The sequence below is a fragment of the Culex quinquefasciatus genome, chromosome 3 (genome assembly GCF_015732765.1).
Source record: "Culex quinquefasciatus strain JHB chromosome 3, VPISU_Cqui_1.0_pri_paternal, whole genome shotgun sequence".
In the NCBI taxonomy this organism is placed as follows: Eukaryota; Metazoa; Arthropoda; class Insecta; order Diptera; family Culicidae; genus Culex; species Culex quinquefasciatus.
The window spans coordinates 67376239-67392695 of record NC_051863.1 but is presented as its reverse complement, the minus strand read 5'-3'; the positions used below and the strand labels follow the sequence as shown (position 1 = coordinate 67392695).

Here is a 16457-nt window from a genome sequence, read left to right as displayed (position 1 = left end):
GTTGAAAAGGATTCACGCCGATCAAGGAGATTACTTGAGTTGTTTATTTAAGGTATGGAGTAAGCAAGCTAGAACAAAATGCGGTTAAGCAATGACAGCACTACTGGTTTTTCTTAAAATCCAGCTATAGTATCCAGAACTAGATCTTGCTCGTATTTCTTTAGAGTACAAATTAGTTTCGCTTAATCTTAGTTGTGTTTTGCTGCGCAGAAGTAAATTTACTGCATAGCATGTAGTAAGTTTTATTGATTCATGATCCTTAATATGTTCCTTAAAAATCAAAGGAGTCTATTTCAAAAGCTGTTTTTTTCTGTTGGAAACTGAGGGAATCCCTTTATCAGAGAAATTTAAGTATAAAGGCTTCAAATGGAATTACTTTTTCAATATAATTCGATAATGTAACGGAATTAAATCCTACTACAAATTATTAAGTACACCCAAATCTAGGACTACAATCATTCAGTATGACTGCCACGTACTGACACTAATTTTCAGTAAAAACTGTCCTTCAATGTCAGTATATTTCTCGTCAGTCTTGATATAGGGTTTTCTAGTCGAAAATTAACACCTCTAAAGCTGGTATTAGACTATGACAATCAAACAAACAAACTCGCACTTTTTTCGTGTTTGACAGTTTGCCGCAACAACTCAAAATGTATAGAGGCTGACGGTTTTGCAAACAAATTCAGGCTAACTGTCAAAAAGTGCAAGTTTGTTTGTTTTTTTTTTTGTCATAGTCCAATACCAGCTTGAGTGCCACAGAAGTTGGTTTGTCTGCATAAAAATGTGCTTTCTCTTTCTCGCAAAAGTAGTTAGTCATGCCTCATGCGCCTTATCGAGAAATTGAAAAGAGAGATGTGAGCCGGTAACATGGAGTGAAACTTTTCCAGCTGTCATGGAAAACTTCACAGAAAGTGTGACTCCATGTCGCACTTTTAATTTTTCGATAGCTGGTTTGAAAGTTTGACAGTTAACATATTTCGCAGGAGCAGTGACAGTTGGAAGTCGATCTTTGTTTGCATCAAGACACTGTGACGAGGAGTTCGTCATTTTTGAGTGAAATTATATTTTTGTCACAGGGCCTAGAAATCTTTATTGAGTAATGTTTGAACGCCTGTCTTACTTAGAAAATGTTTTATTTTTTAATATTTTACAAAGAAAGCAGTTGATAAATTGATGCAATTTGAGTTGCCAAATAAAACTGCACTCGAAATAGCGAACGCCATTTAACCATTTAACCGACGATCAGGATGAACTCTGGAGTTTTTTTTTTGAAAAGGTCCAATAAACCAAATTTCCAGTTTTTGCATTTTGGGTGTTTTTGAAACCGCCTTGAGTCAGGGGTATTAAAAACACCCAATATGCAAAAACTGAAAATTTGGTTTATTGGACCTTTTCAAAAAAAAAAAAAAAACTCCAGAACTGTTTGTTTAAATTTCCCTTCGACGTTGTATTCAGAGTGAATTACAAGTTATTTTTGTGTCTCACTTCTGCATGAACAGTTGTATATGATTTTCATACTTCAATTCAATGTGAATTTGGTTAAGAGAATATTTTATGTGCTAATTTGCCTAACGTCGGTGGATGTTAGAAAAAAAAATATTTGGCAAATTTAAATGCTCGATTGAAGAAGTAATTTCAAGATTTAAGAAGCCTTTAACACATCAATTTATAAATTCTTTAGCTAGTGGTTGGGTCAATTAGAAGTCATGTTAAATTAAACATTGTATAATCAAATCCAACATTATTAAAATTTATTCAGCAGATCTAGCAAAGCGCGCAAGCAAGGCTGTAGTTAACAAGTTATTATTCAACAAAATAATTATTTTAGAACCAAAACATGCACATACATCACCATTGTTCCTTAGTGTTAAGAGTACCTTAGTTGTGTGAAAAAAGAAATCAGAAAAACAAAACAAATCTCGTTTAGTAATTATACAATGCAATTGCGTAGCAATTCTTCTATATAGCAAGATAAGTTTCAACAAAAATTACCCGTACTGAAATGAAACCAACAAACAATCCAGCAAAACCATAACTTCACATCTTTCGTTGTTAAGTCTGATCAATTGTTATCAAACAAAACTCTAGTTAAACTGAGCTCTGAGCTGCCGCTGGTCATATTGATCTGCGATCCCACGAGGATTAACGAGTTCAAAGTGGTTTGACTTTTTTTTCATCTTCTTTATTTCGCGTTTCCAGCGAGAGAATGCTGCAGGTCTTAGTCGTAACGTTGGGTTGAATGACATTTTTCTTAGTATTATTACAGACCATCCCCATTTGCTCCGCGCGGCAACAACCGATCTGGTATTCAGAACGAAAAGTTAACGAAAACAATATTTATTGACAGTTGAGTAGTAGCGGCAGGTTTGTCAATTTTGGCACGTGCCACAGGATGATCCCTTTAGAATAACATGCCATCTTTTAAACGATTAATCGCCAAATTTGGATTGGGGAATCAAATTAGAAAAAGCAAAATACCGTAATTGAAACTAAAAAAATAAATACGAAATTAACTAAAACAAACAAACGTTTTCTAGCCTTTTCCGGAAACTGTTCGCCATCGAAATTGTTTTCTCTCGACATTTACTCCAAACTTTTGGAAGCTAACGAATTTTCTAAACGAATAATGTTGTGCGTTTTATATATTTTTCGCTTTGTTTTTCGTTGTAGTAAATTTCCACAAAATTCAAAATTGATAACGAACAATCGCGCCGCTTAGAAAAAAAAGCATTCTCTAAAAGTAGCCAAGCTCGGTCCACCAAGCAGCAGCTGCCGTAGTTTGCTTGCTTGCGAGAGGGAGTCAAATATTTGGGACAAAAGATAAATCTTATCATCTTTCGACCTTTTCTAACTTTTACATCATACTTAAAGGCAGGGAAGATAGATAGAGAGAGAGAGAGCCACACGATCAAATCTTATTATATTGTGTCAATTGAAATGAAGCAAACAAAAGAAAACAACAACAAGGAAATTTAAAAACTTATTACTGACGTAATAATCTCAAAAGCACGTTGTGAGAAATTGCTGGTAGAAAGAAACCAAAAGAAGAAAACAAAATTTATTACTAAGCACGAAAACAAAAAGCATTCACATAAAGAAGAAGTGAAACAAAAATTATCCAATGAAGAAGGCAAGCATTTTATATGTTGACACCTAACCAAAATTAACGCTATAGGTACCAGTTATATTTATATATTTACATAATTACAAATTATTTATTGTCAGATAATGAAGTAAGGAAAAAAACAACAACAACAACATTATTATTACACGATACGTTTGTGAATAAAGATCATTCAAAAAAGAAATCACATGAAATCAGAAAGCGCGTTTAAGGCGAAACACAGTGGGCTCAGTTCAGTTATGGAAAATATGAGAAATTCCTTTGAGTAAGTTTATTTCATTCAGACTTTTTTTTTCTACAAACATATATTATTCACTCATATGCAGTTTTTGTGCAGGATTCTTTCACTTTTACTGAGTTCTAGTCGATTCCCATATTTTCGATTTCGCTGATTTTTCGAAAAAATGCCAAACTTTGAAGGTCTGTACCGAGCTTCAGGGTGCTTCAATGTTATATATACCAAAAGATGCGCAAGGATCTAGCCTACACGCCAGTGATGTTTTTGGTAAGCGCATTCTTGGCCAAAGTATTCGCATTCGTTTGAAAAAAAGTATTTTTACGGGTTAAATCCCATTTAAAATTGAAGGGCGGAGCGCCACCTCCTGTTACGTTCAATCAAGCTCATATTTGAGATTTGGGCTCAGTATGCTCACCGGAACAAGCCCCTGAATGCCCGCCAAAAGTCATTTTTGTTACATCCTAATGGTTATTGACTATGTGGGAATCCTTGTGAAGTTACAGCGGTTTTAAAAATAAAAATGTTGAAAAAATAGGTTTTTTGATGGTTTTTTGGGAATTTCTATATGACAGACTTGATTTTTCAGTCTCGAAAATATGTTTACTGGAAAGCTCGTCCAATTTCCAATGTCATATAGAAATTGCCAAAAAAACCATCAAAAAACCTATTTTTTCAACATTTTTATTTTTTAAACCGCTGTAACTTCACAAGGATTGGACTTAGGACAATAGTCAATATGGAGACATTTATGTAAAATTGTCTGGATAACAACAAGTTTGTCTTTGACCACTTTTTTATACGAAGCAACGGCTTCGAGATATAGCTATATTTAAATTACGAAATACAAAAATATTGAAAACACTTACGCCCTTCTCAAATGTCATTATCGAGTGTAACTGGCTCCATATACACAAAAATGGCTTATAACATGTAACATGTCTACAAAGTTTCATTGAAATTGGGTACAACCGATTCCCTATTTGACATGGAATTGCTCTTGAGTAATTTAGTTTTTAATGAACTCTTAGTTAACTGATATTTGTCACTTTGACAGATGATTTACTGAAGTTTCAGTAAAATGGTTGTCAAAGATATGGAAGATTCAGCAATCGTTGCTGATATTTCAGTTATCAAACTTTGATTTTGCTTGTAATTGAAAATGTTTCCAGTTTACAACATAAAAAGCTCGGATAATCAGCAAATTCGACGCCAACATTTCAAAAAGCACCATGTGCAAACCGTGCGTTTTGAGAAAAAACGCATTTCTGGAGTTTTTTTAAAGGTCCAATAAACCAAATTTCCAGTTTTTGCTTTTTGGGTGTTTTTGAACCCGCCTTGAGTCAGGGGTATTAAAAAACACGCAAAAAGCAAAAACTGAAAATTTGGTTTATTGGACCTTTTCAAAAAAAAAAAAAACTCCAGATTTGAATGTTGAGCATCATTTTTCAATTCCCATTTTAATATAAAAGAAAAGGAGATGTTCTAATGATAACAAACGATGAAAAAAAGTTGCTTCTATTGAAACTTGATCATTTATATTCAATTAAACATTTTTTTCGTCAATTTATTTAGGGGAACTATACCCTTTTTCAGCCTATTTCTATTATCGGCCTATCAGCACTTTGATCACGAATTACAGCTTTCATAATGTGTTTTTGACTGTTCCAAAGTAATAAATAGCTCAATTAAAAGTGAGCAAGCAACTCTCCATTGTTGATTCATCTGAAAATGTTGATTTAATAGCGGAAAACGGCAAAAGTGATGACAATTGGTCGAACGGCTTAGAGTGATTAAAATGGGCATATTTCCCCTAATAAAAACAAACATAACTTCTACTTTATTTAGAATCATTATTAAGAGGCAGTATTTGTAGATTTTGCTCGGTTTGTTCTAGAGGTCGCATCGAGGAGCTCCGATTTGGATGAAACTTTCCGCATTTGTTTGTCTATACATGAGATGAACTCATGCCAAATATGAGCCTTCTACGACAAAGAGAAGTGGGTTCAAACGGGCATTGAAGTTTGAGGTCCAAAAACCATGAAAAATAATAAAATTACTCTCATTTGCGTAAAACTTCATCTTTTCTAACTCTCTTAGATGCATTCGAAAAGTCTTTTGAAGCACTTCAAAATGTACTATATACATCTAAGATTGGTTTGACCTTTTCTCATAGCTTTTGCAAATTACTATTAAAAATTTGACCAACACCCATACTCCCATAGGTCAAAAGATAGGTAATTTAATGGGCTATAAGCCTACGGAATTATCTTTTTTCAATCGCAGTTTTTCTCATAGCTTTTCGATTTATCTATAATAAACATTTTACAACGTTAGTTTTTTGCCCTGTACTGCCGTTCTACGAATAATTGTCCCATGTCATTTTTGGACGATTCTGACTTTATATCATTTTTAAGTTTAGTTTTACGTATAATTTTACGTAAAATAAGGGTGATACAATGTTAACAGGGATGATTAGGGGCATATAGGGCGAATAGGGATCCACAGGACAATTATGCGTAGAAACACAGAAATCGATCGAAAAATTTCAATCGCGTTTTTCTCAGTTGCTTTTTTTGAACATGGGACAATTATGCGTAGAACGGCAGTGTAGCCCAAGAAGACGGCAGGAATCCTCGAGAAATTACACGTTAGCTTGTTTATTTGATTGAAATTTAGAATGAATTAAAATAATTTTTAACATTTTATTTAATTATTTAAAAAATCAAATTTAGGACTCGAATACTTCAAACTTAAGTGGAATTTCCCGAAGATTCCGAATATGTAAAAATTGACCCCAAAAAGTGCCGTTTTCTTGAGCTACAGGGCAAAAAACTAACGTTGTAAAATGTTTATTATAGAAAAATCGAAAAACTATGAGAAAAACTGCGACTGGCAAAAAAGTTAATTCCGTAGGCTTATAGTCCATTCAATTACCTACCTTTGACCTATGGGAGTAAGGGTGTTGGAGGCTGTTGCAAAAAGATATTAAGGTTTCAAAAAAAATCAATTTTAACAGTAATTTGAAAAAGCTATGAGAAAAAGTCAAACCAATCGTAGATGTATTTAGCACATTTTGAAGTGCTCTAAAAGACCTTTCAAATGCATCTATGAGAGTTGGAATTGATGAAGTTTTACGCAAATGGGAGTAATTTTATTATTTTTAATGTTTATTGGACCTCAACTTCAATGCCCGTTTTAACCCACTTCCCTTTGTCGTAAAGGGCTTATATTTGGCATGAGTCCATCTCATGTATAGACAAACAAACGCTGAAAGTTTCATCCAAATCGGAACACCTCGATACGACCTGTTACACACTGATGAAAAACTCGTTCTTAAACAGACTTTACTGAAGTAACTTTTGCCCATTTTTTGTGGAGAGGTAGCTTATTCGGAGTACTTTCGTAATATGCAATAACACAGAAAGTGTCAAAATGTACATGATGCCTTTTAAAATGTTGCCGTCGAAATGTCCAACGCTGGAAGTCTTCGGAAACCGCTTTAATACAGCCCTCTGGTACCACTGTAAATGTCTAGAACGTTTGACAGTCACCAAAACCTCGAAGAGCCCACGCATTAGTATGTGTGAAGAGCCCACCGTAAAAAATGGAAATGGCGAACGCGAAAAAAGTTAACCAAAAATAATATTGTTGTGTGAAAAATATTACAAAATTCGGTTTAAGTGGTTACGCAAGTGGTCCGGTTTATCTTGGGTATGTTTCCGGATGTATATCGTGTGTGTATGAGGCCGGAATCGAAGGAGCTCTTGGATCGGCTGGTGGGATGAGCAACCGGAGAAGCAGAAGTAATTTTACCTCTTCAGAAGACTGGTACCGGAACCGGTTCTCGTTGTTTCGGAGCAAGAACCCGTCAGGAAGCTGCGTTGAGTAAGTAAAGAACCTTCCACAAAAGCAAAAAAGGATCAACAAATTTTAAGGAAAAATCCGAATCGACCGGGAAAATCTGGGACCGAGGATCGAGAACTTCTTGGAATCCACGCGGAAGGAACATTCTTAAAAGAGACCGGGACAAGCGGCAAGTGTAACAAAAACATAATTTGAGAAACGTCTGTGCACTTTGTTCATTATTCAAAATCTGACAGTAGACACCTTCGTTTGCTTCTTTGTTTTCTTGATGTTCGTCATCGAATATTTTGGTTTCATAAACATGGCGGCAGTGACAGAAGGCTGCTTTAATATCAATCGCGACGTTCCGGTGAAGCAAGCCGTGACAATCTCCTACAGCCGAGCCGGTGTGACATTTGGCGTCGTGTTTTTCATTTTTTCACAGTTTCATAGAATGCATTGACAGTTAAAACTTAGATTAGAAAGAATTCCGGCGTCGCCGGATGTTTCGGCTATGCTCCAGCTCAGGGTTGACTCGACGACGGTTGAACGGTTGACCATGAATCCTTAGAGAAAAGGTTCCTTGGACAACCCCTGAAACGTCTACCTAGTGTAAGTGTGGACTAAAGTTTGACGCTTAGCTTGTTGGCGCGTTTGAAGTTAAAGCACGTGTTTTCCATAGTAATTTCCATGTAAACTTTAACCCGCTAGCGACAAGCCAGTTTTCAACCAAATGAGCTCATATTTATTTACATGGCGGCCCTTATTTCAGCCGGATCCAAACACTTTCACCCCCAAATAGCTACGCTAAAAATGGGCCACTTGGTTCAAAAGCTCAAGCATTATTCAGTCTTCAGTTCCGTCTATGGAAAAGGGAAACACTCGAGTACAGTACCTCACCAGTAAACTGCTTTGACCAGATTTTTTTCACGCTTTTTGTTTTCATTCCCCTATCCGTACATCGTGTGCGATGCCTTTCGGCTGGTAGATTGACACCACACGAGAAGAAACACGCGACTTGGCTGGGCCCCGCACAGAACCTTCAAAACACAACACAGCAGAAAAAAATATAGGCGAAGAGTAGACAAAACACACGACGATGATACGAATATAAACTTATCGATCGGCGAGCAGAAAACCATCGTCCGAGGCTGGTTGATTTGACTAGAGAGTGCGAAATATCTCAACCAAGAAGACTTAGTCGTCGTCGTCGTCGTCGCTGCCGGTGATCTGCTGTAAATTGGTCTTCCTGATTGGTGCAAGTTAAAACGTACGATAAAAGGTCTTTCAAAGGTAAGGTAGAATAATTGAGCATAGTGATGTGTACCTATATCACATAATTTATTGAATTGGTAATTTTCTAGTTCCGACTCAAAAAACAAAAAACCCGCATAATGTCGCTGTCCAGCCTGTACAAGCGTGCCTTGGTCAAGTATCCGGTGCTGATGCAGTCGGTGCAGTCGGGCCTCCTGATGGGAACAGGCGATGTTATCGCTCAGACGCTCGTCGAGAAGAGGCAGCTCAACCAGCTGGACGGCATGCGAGCAATTCGCTTTTTCGGCATCGGATTTGTCATTGGGGTGAGTGCTTACTTGAAAAACTAGTTTAATTAAGATTTTATTTAAAAGTGTGGGTGATTTTGCTAAAATCGTCCAAAGCGAATTATTTTTGGGATTACTCTAACATGGTTAAAACTATCCGGCTCCGTGAGATTCGCGCTCTCACCTTTGGATTGGTGGTCGAGGACGCTAATCTGTCAGCCATCAGGAGATTCCGTAGTGATGGGCCTTCTTTTCTTCTCATATTAAATACGCGAGCCAAACAATGACAGTGACCTTAGAGTTTGGTAATTTGGATAAAATAGAGAAGAGCGTCACTATTTGCAACGATATAATTTAAGTTTATTCAAATGATACAATCAAATCGCCTATTCCACTCACTCCCTCCCAACAACCCTCCCGCCGTCAACGCACTCGGTAACCCGAGCCAGCAGACAGTCCATCAGATCGAAGCTGTTCATGGCGGCGGCCAACATTTGCAGCTTCCGGTCGCGGTTCGGCATTGCCAGCTGATCGCCTCCGTTCAGTACGTCCACGCTCACTTCGAACCCGGGTTTGGCGTCCTCTCTGCCCTCCTCGACGGACTTCTTTTCCTCCTCAAAGTGTGCCCTGGACAGGTCGATTGACTTTCTCAGCGGGTGTAGGAACTGTTTGTTCAGCTCGCCGACGTAGTTCCAGATCGACGTTCGGTTGGACTTGTCACGAAGGAGCAGGAAGCGCACGATGTTTAGCGCGGAGATGATCATGTCGGCACTTTCGGTCAGGTCGGTTTCGACGCCCTTCTTCAGGACGCACACTTGCTTCAGCAGAAATTCCTTGAGGCGCTTGCCCGAGTACCACGGGGACGGTTCTCCGTCGGATGCCAGCTCGGCGTTCACCAGATCTTTGTAGATGGTTGCGATGTACGATTGAAGTCCGTTGTGGGAAACCACCTTGAACAGGTTCGTAATGACCATGTACCTTCCTTCCTGATCAAACTGCATGATGTACTGCCGAATGAGGACGGAACTCTGCTTGCGGTTTCGTTCACTGCCGGAGTACACAATCACATTGGACAGGCTTTCCAGGAAGGTTTTGTGCACTGGCCGTTCCAGATCGATCGCTTGGAAAGGCTCCTTCTGCAAGCGATTTTGCAATTGTCCAGCGAAAAGAATTGCTTTGTACTGAACCGCAGTTTTCTCGTGCTTAATCAGTTGAGTACAATAATGCAAGCACATTTCGTAAATGTACTTGTTTGAGTAAACTTTCGGACAGCTGGTAGATGGGAGCAAGTCTTCGCCAACCAGCAGGTAGTGGTACATTGCCAGCGCGAGCAGTGGACATTTGGCCTCGCTCGCGAAAACATTATTGTGGGACGAATCCTTTGCCTGGCGTTCCTTCCGGGGCGTGCGGATTCGTTCCTCGGTGTACTGAAGCAACCGTAGTGGATCGCCTAGCAGTTTTGCCAGGGCCAGCACGATGTCCTCGGCCGTTTGGCGAATGTAGGTTTTGGAGGCTGTGGGAATAGAGATATTTGATTAACTTCATACTGATTTCAATTTGTTTTAAACGCAGAATCATTTTTAGAACTACATATGAAAAATATGCTTGGACTTCTTCCATTATGTAATTACCTTTGGCTTCCCCCTTCGATTGGCGTGCATTCAAGTACAGCAGGTGACCGTCCAACAGTCGCAGCATAAAGCATATTATCACATTCTTACGGGTGACTCCCACATTCTTGAACGTGTCCGCCGGAACAGCACAGCTATCCTTCACTATCGGGTCCAGAAACAGCAGCACCGTCATGTACAGCTGCAGAATGCGCCTCACCACTTCATCACATTCAATGAGTCTCTCTTCCTTGGCTTCCGCCGAGGCCACATAGTCCGGCAGTTTGATTCCATTAATGTAGCTCAAAATTGTGTTGAAGCCACACTCCAGGGAACGGGCTTTTTGCTCTCCCAGCCGGAGCAGTACAACCTGCAACACCTTCAGCAAACTCGTAAACACTTCGTCGTTTTTGGTCGATTCAATCCGGTCCAAAACTTCGAGAAGAATCTCCTGCGGCGAGCAAACGCCGGCCACCAGCTTCAGCAAATCTTCGCAGCAGGTGAACCGGTCAAAGTGCTCACCCTCGTTGCCTTCTACCAACCCATCGGCCAGCACGGACACCACGTCCATGCATTCGTCCTGCAGCTGGGCCCGGTTTGTTTCATCCCGGAGCAACTTGGTCACGTCCTTGAACCGGGCGGCCTGCAGCTTTTCCTGCACCGCTTCGACGAGAGACATTTCGCACTGCCCGATGTGCCGGTGTTTCAAAATTGATTGCTCACTGTTGTTTACGAATGGGGCAGAAACGTCAAAAACACGACGAAAAGAAACTAACCAAGTTGGGTAATTTAGCAAAATAGACATCATAGACTGAAAATAAAGACTCGTCACGCAGTGAATTTTACTGAAACCGTTTGCCTTATATTCTAGGGTCCCGGCCTACGCAAATGGTACGGCGTGCTGGACAAACACGTAACCGGTCGCACCAAGGCAACAACCACGCTCAAAAAGGTGGCCCTCGATCAGCTCGTTTTCGCGCCGATCTTCCTCGGAACGCTCATCGGGACGATCGGCGCCCTGCAGGGTAACAACCGGGCGGAGATCGAACGGAAGCTGCGCAACGAGTACACCGACATCCTGCTGACCAACTACTACATCTGGCCGTGGGTGCAGCTGGCCAACTTTTATCTCGTGCCACTAAACTACCAGGTGCTGCTGGTACAGAGCGTTGCCGTGTTCTGGAACACGTACCTCTCGTGGAAGACCAACTGTGGTGACGCGGGCAAAGTGATGGCCGTCCGGACGGAGAAGGTTGCGGCGTCGTCGTCGTCGGCGGTGGTAGTGGAGGAGGTCGAGGGGAAGGCTTTCTGAAAGTAAACCCCGGTTGTTGCCTGCGAGATGGGTGAATGTGATAACAAACAAAACGGCCGTTGCTGGAAAGATAGAGAGGTTGATCCTGCTTTAACGTGACATATTATTCCTTAGGGCGAAAGTTTTAACGATTGTTTGAAAATATAGTATCAGTGATTCAATGAAATAAATTAACGCTAGAGCTATTGGTTTAGTTTGTTTATTTTTTCCGAACTATACAAAACAGTAAATCTTTCTCAGTAACTAGATTATCGAGGCCAATTTTTGCATACCTAACATTCTATAGGTTGCCTCTTGGGTTGCCTTCCTTAAGGTCCAGCTAGTGATGATACACTACCTTCCCTTTATTGAACAATCGAATGCAGACAGGAAACGATCACTAATTGTTGTGGTGCGAGTTGGGGATTGAACTGACGAATTATCAACTACGAGGCAGCATACTAACAATCCATTCTCTTCACGCAAAACGGACATTAGGTATAAATTCCTAATTTTTAGGTATAATCGAACCTGACTGCAATAAGTTATTTTATTACTAATCGGCTATTAGTAATAAAATTACTAATAGCGTTTTAGTACGAGAATTCCTATATTTTAGGTATAACTGTAGAACCAAAATACCTTAATTTTAGGTATTTTCTGGAAAAGTGAGGGGACCAAAATTACTTATATTAAGGTATAATCCAAGATGGCGGACCATGATTATTCCTTATTTCTAGGTATAAATACCTAAATTTGAGGTATTTTCTGGAAAAGTGAGGGATCCAAAATTACTGATATTCAGGTATAATCCATGATGGCGGACCATTATTATTCCTAATTTTTAGGAATAAATACCTAAATTTGAGGTATTTTCAGAAAAAGTGAGGGATCCAAAATTACTAATATTTAGGTATAATCCAAGATGGCGGACCATTATTATTCCTAATTTTTAGGAATGTGTGTGTGTGGTCCAATCCAATACCCGCTGGCCGGCAGCGAAATTATGGGAAAGCATAGTTTGTATCAGACTTGGTTATGCTGATACAGCTTATCTCAGTCCCGGGTATTAGGTGGTGTTAGCCCTCGCGCTGCTTCCAGTGACCCATTTCAGAATGACAGAGCTCCTTGCGGTCCAATTCCGAGGTCACTGGGCATTGTCTGGCCCCGCCTAAAGATAAACCAAGAACCAGACGGGTCCTCGATCTATCTTTAAACTTCCAATCCCATCAGGCAAAACAGGGATCAGCGCGTATTTAATAAGTGGCAAGTAAAAATATATCAGTTTTCAAAATGTCCGATATGGACTGATCTCACCAAATTTTCGAAGCAGCTGCCACTATTTTCTTTCCTTTTCCTTTTCTACTATGGTGATGATGTCCAGGTCCAATTAAAAAATGTAAATCCAGCGTCGTTTCTTCGCCTAGATGTAATGCTCGACAGCGTAATTTCCCGTACGCGACGCAAATTTACAATATGCCATCATATAACGAAACAGCTTAAACTACGACGCGAAACGACCGAAATATGTTCACTTTTGCTAGGAAGCGCAATCTAAAATTTCCCGAAAACTCCCGAATACAACGCGGACGATAATTTAAACCTTGTCAAAACAAGAGAAAAATTAAATAAATCTAGATAAAACTGCCTTAGTTCCCAGAAAACCGTTGACAAAATTCTAATTCTTCTGTACCACAATCAAAACAAGCACTCATATTTCCGAGAGAGAGGTGAGTGTCGTGAGAGCCCAGACTTGCCCACGCAGCAAAACTGACGTTTAAACGAAATATGCCAAGGAAAGCTACACGAAGCACAATAACAAAACAAACAGGAAGAAGAAAAAATTGCATTAAATTGATGAAAATCTTAAAAATCCTCTGCAATTTGCACTAGATTTCATTGAATTTCTCTTCTGTAAGTCAGTTTTAATAGTTTCGTCACAACGGAAACTAATAAATCCACTGAAAACACGCCGAAAATGAAAATTATCGAGGACCGGCCGAACGACGAACTTCTTCCTTACACAGACAAACAGACTTTTCTCATTCCTAATTTTTAGGAATAAATACCTAAATTTGAGGTATTTTCAGAAAAAGTGAGGGATCCAAAATTACTAATATTTAGGTATAATCCAAGATGGCGGACCATGATTACTCCTTATTTCTAAGTATATATACCTAAATTTGAGTTATTTTCTGGAAAAGTGAGGGATCCAAAATTACTGATATTTAGGTATAATCCAAGATATCGGACCATTATTATTCCTAATTTCTAGGTATAAATACCTAAATTTGAGGTATTTTCTGGAAAAGTGAGAAATCCAAAATTACTGATATTCAGGTATAATCCAAGATGGCGGACCATTATTATTCCTAATTTCTAGGTATAAATACCTAAATTTGAGGTATTTTCTGGAAAAGTGAGGGATCCAAAATTACTGATATTTAGGTATAATCCAAGATGGCTGTTGGCGCCAACGCCAAAGTAGATTTAATTTGCCCAAGAAATGATTTTAATCTTAAAAGAAATAGTTTCCAACCCATATGATTTTTCTAACAGTGTCAGGTAGAGTAAATTTGCAAGAATAATCCATCCATTTCCACAGTGTCAGTTAATCCTTCTATTGTTTAAGCACATAACACAACACAGATGTACCCGCACATACACGCCACACATTGAAGAAGAAAGGAAACAGCAGCATGTAAATAACCGCATACCAACTCACCATTCGTGTCCTTTCCCTTTCACACATGTTTCATTCATGTATCTCACAGCACACAATAGGCTCAAGGACGCGCAGCGCGCGTCTGAGCAGGCAGCTTGCGCAAACAGACCAATAGGAGAGCAGGGAATAGGAATGAAAGAAATGAATGAATGAAAAGAAGAAGTGGCGTGTACATGGTTTAGGGAAAAAGGATTGCGCACCCGATAGGAGATTAAATAATAAGAATGTTTTTGCAAAGAAGATTCGGGAAGAAATGCCGAAGTTTTAGTTTAAAAACCCAATGATTTTGTTAGTCCGTAAGTCAGTTTAAGCTTGTAAATATAGCAGTAAACATCGTGAAACAAGCTGTTTTCTTGCATCCTGGCCAAAGGAGTCCACTGAAAGAAAGTCGTTGTGAATACAGTCCACTCGCCGATTGTCGCCTTGAAGCTGTGTTGCACAAGTTAGTGTTGTGTCGTTGGTGAACGCTTGAGTGGCAAATCCGTCCGTCTTGGACATTAACGAAGAGTTAAGTTGAAAGCCCACAAGATAGCTGCCACGAAATTCCCCGCAACACAGTGGAAAGGTTGGACAGTCAAAAAGCCCTCCTGGAGCCGGGCCTAGCGCTCCTTCATGGTCCTTCAAACCGGATTTGTGTGAAGTGTTCGGACCTACAAGGTCCTTCAGACCGGAATTGTGCGAAAAGTGCGGACCTACATGGTTCTTCAACCCGTTATTCTGTGAACGTTCAATGAGAGTCGCCAACCGGAAGTAAAAGTGGTCCGTCAACCCGGACATGTGAAAGTGGCCTTTAGCGGATGCGAGGAAGAACTGACAAGTGGGTCTAAAGAGACCAAAGTAAAGCACAGCCAAAGTGTTTTACAAACCAAAAACTCGTGTGCCAAAAAGTTGGCAAAGTGCGTCCACGCCGTGGACAAAAAGTTGCAACAAGCGAAAGGTTGCAAAAGTGAACTCAAACTTTGAGACACAAGTGAAGTGAAGTGAGAGCGCCAAAATGGTGTTACACACGCCAATGAAGCAGCCCGTGAATCCAGATGAAGTGAAGTCGCTGATTCATCAGCGGGGACAGGTCAAGGGAAAAGTGACGAGAATTAAGAGTGCCCTTGACGAAGCCAAGAAGAACCCGCAGAGGATAACCAAGGCGACGCTGAAAGTGTACGAGAAGAAGCTGGAAGCGCACTACCAGGAGTACGTGTTGCGCCATCGTGAAGTGATCGAAGCAGTTGACAAGAAGGAGGAACAAGATGATGTGCTCGACGTGTTTGACCAGCTTCACACCGAAACGCTGGTGCTGGTCGAAGAGCTGATGGAGATGTTCAACCAGCCGGTCGCTGGCCCCTTTCAAGTCGGTGCCAACGGAGTGGCGCCTCAAGTGATCGTGCAACAGCAACCTCTTCGAGCACCGATACCGAGCTTCGACGGGCAGACAGAGAATTGGCCAAAGTTCAAGGCCATGTTCGAAGACCTCGTCGGTCGCACCCGCGATTCCGACGCCATGAAGCTGCATCACCTCGACAAAGCCCTGGTCGGTGATGCAGCTGGGTTGATCACCGCGAAGATGATTCAAGACAACAACTACGAGCAAGTTTGGAAGGAGATCAGCGAGCAGTTCGAGAACCAACGTGTCATCGTGGATACGCACATCGATGGATTGTTGCAGCTCAAGCCAATCACCAAGGGAAGCTACAAGGACTTGCAGGCGCTTACCAAAGCCTGTGATCGCCACGTCGCCGGATTGCAGTACCAAGGACTCGTCGTCGACAAGCTGTCAGGACTTATCATTAACAAGCTAGTGGTAGGGTGCTTAGATGATAGTACTAGACAGCAGTGGGAAAGGACGCAGAAACAAGGTGAGTTGCCAGACTTTAACCAAACATTGCAATTTCTGAAAACCGAGTGCCAAGTCCTTGAACGTTCCCAAAATTCGCGCGTCTTGAGCTCAGCAAAGGAGCAAAGCAACACCAAGCCATCTTGCCCCAAACCAACCCCAAAATCCCATACTGCCACATCTGCAAAGGTCGCCAAATCATGTCTGGTTTGTGGGGCGGATCATCGTCACTTTGAATGTTCGAAGTTGCTGGC

The 16457-nt window shown here is 40.4% G+C and overlaps 2 protein-coding genes across 2 annotated transcripts; one reads left to right on the top strand and one right to left on the bottom strand.

Moving 5' to 3' along the window:
* Positions 1-8151: 8151 nt before the first annotated feature.
* Positions 8152-11858, top strand: LOC6044308 (protein Mpv17). Its single transcript, XM_038263393.1, has 3 exons — positions 8152-8501; positions 8573-8788; positions 11231-11858. Exons 2-3 carry the CDS (start codon positions 8603-8605, stop codon positions 11669-11671), a joined length of 627 nt encoding a protein of 208 aa, XP_038119321.1. The 5' UTR covers positions 8152-8501; positions 8573-8602; the 3' UTR covers positions 11672-11858.
* LOC6044309 (glomulin) lies at positions 9088-11117 on the bottom strand. The gene is made up of 2 exons (XM_001861804.2): positions 10381-11117; positions 9088-10262 (listed from the first exon to the last, which is right to left on the bottom strand). The coding sequence occupies exons 1-2, from the start codon at positions 11036-11038 to the stop codon at positions 9145-9147; spliced, it is 1776 nt and encodes a 591-aa protein (XP_001861839.2). The 5' UTR covers positions 11039-11117; the 3' UTR covers positions 9088-9144.
* Positions 11859-16457: the final 4599 nt, after the last annotated feature.

Coding starts and splice junctions, on each gene's coding strand:
- LOC6044308 (XM_038263393.1), top strand. CDS start 8,603: ATGTCGCTGTCCAGCCTGTACAAGCGTGCCTTGGTCAAGTATCCGGTG. Junction 8,789..11,230: donor GCATCGGATTTGTCATTGGG/GTGAGTGCTTAC, acceptor CTTATATTCTAG/GGTCCCGGCCTACGCAAATG.
- LOC6044309 (XM_001861804.2), bottom strand. CDS start 11,038: ATGTCTCTCGTCGAAGCGGTGCAGGAAAAGCTGCAGGCCGCCCGGTTC. Junction 10,263..10,380: donor ATCGAAGGGGGAAGCCAAAG/GTAATTACATAA, acceptor CTATTCCCACAG/CCTCCAAAACCTACATTCGC.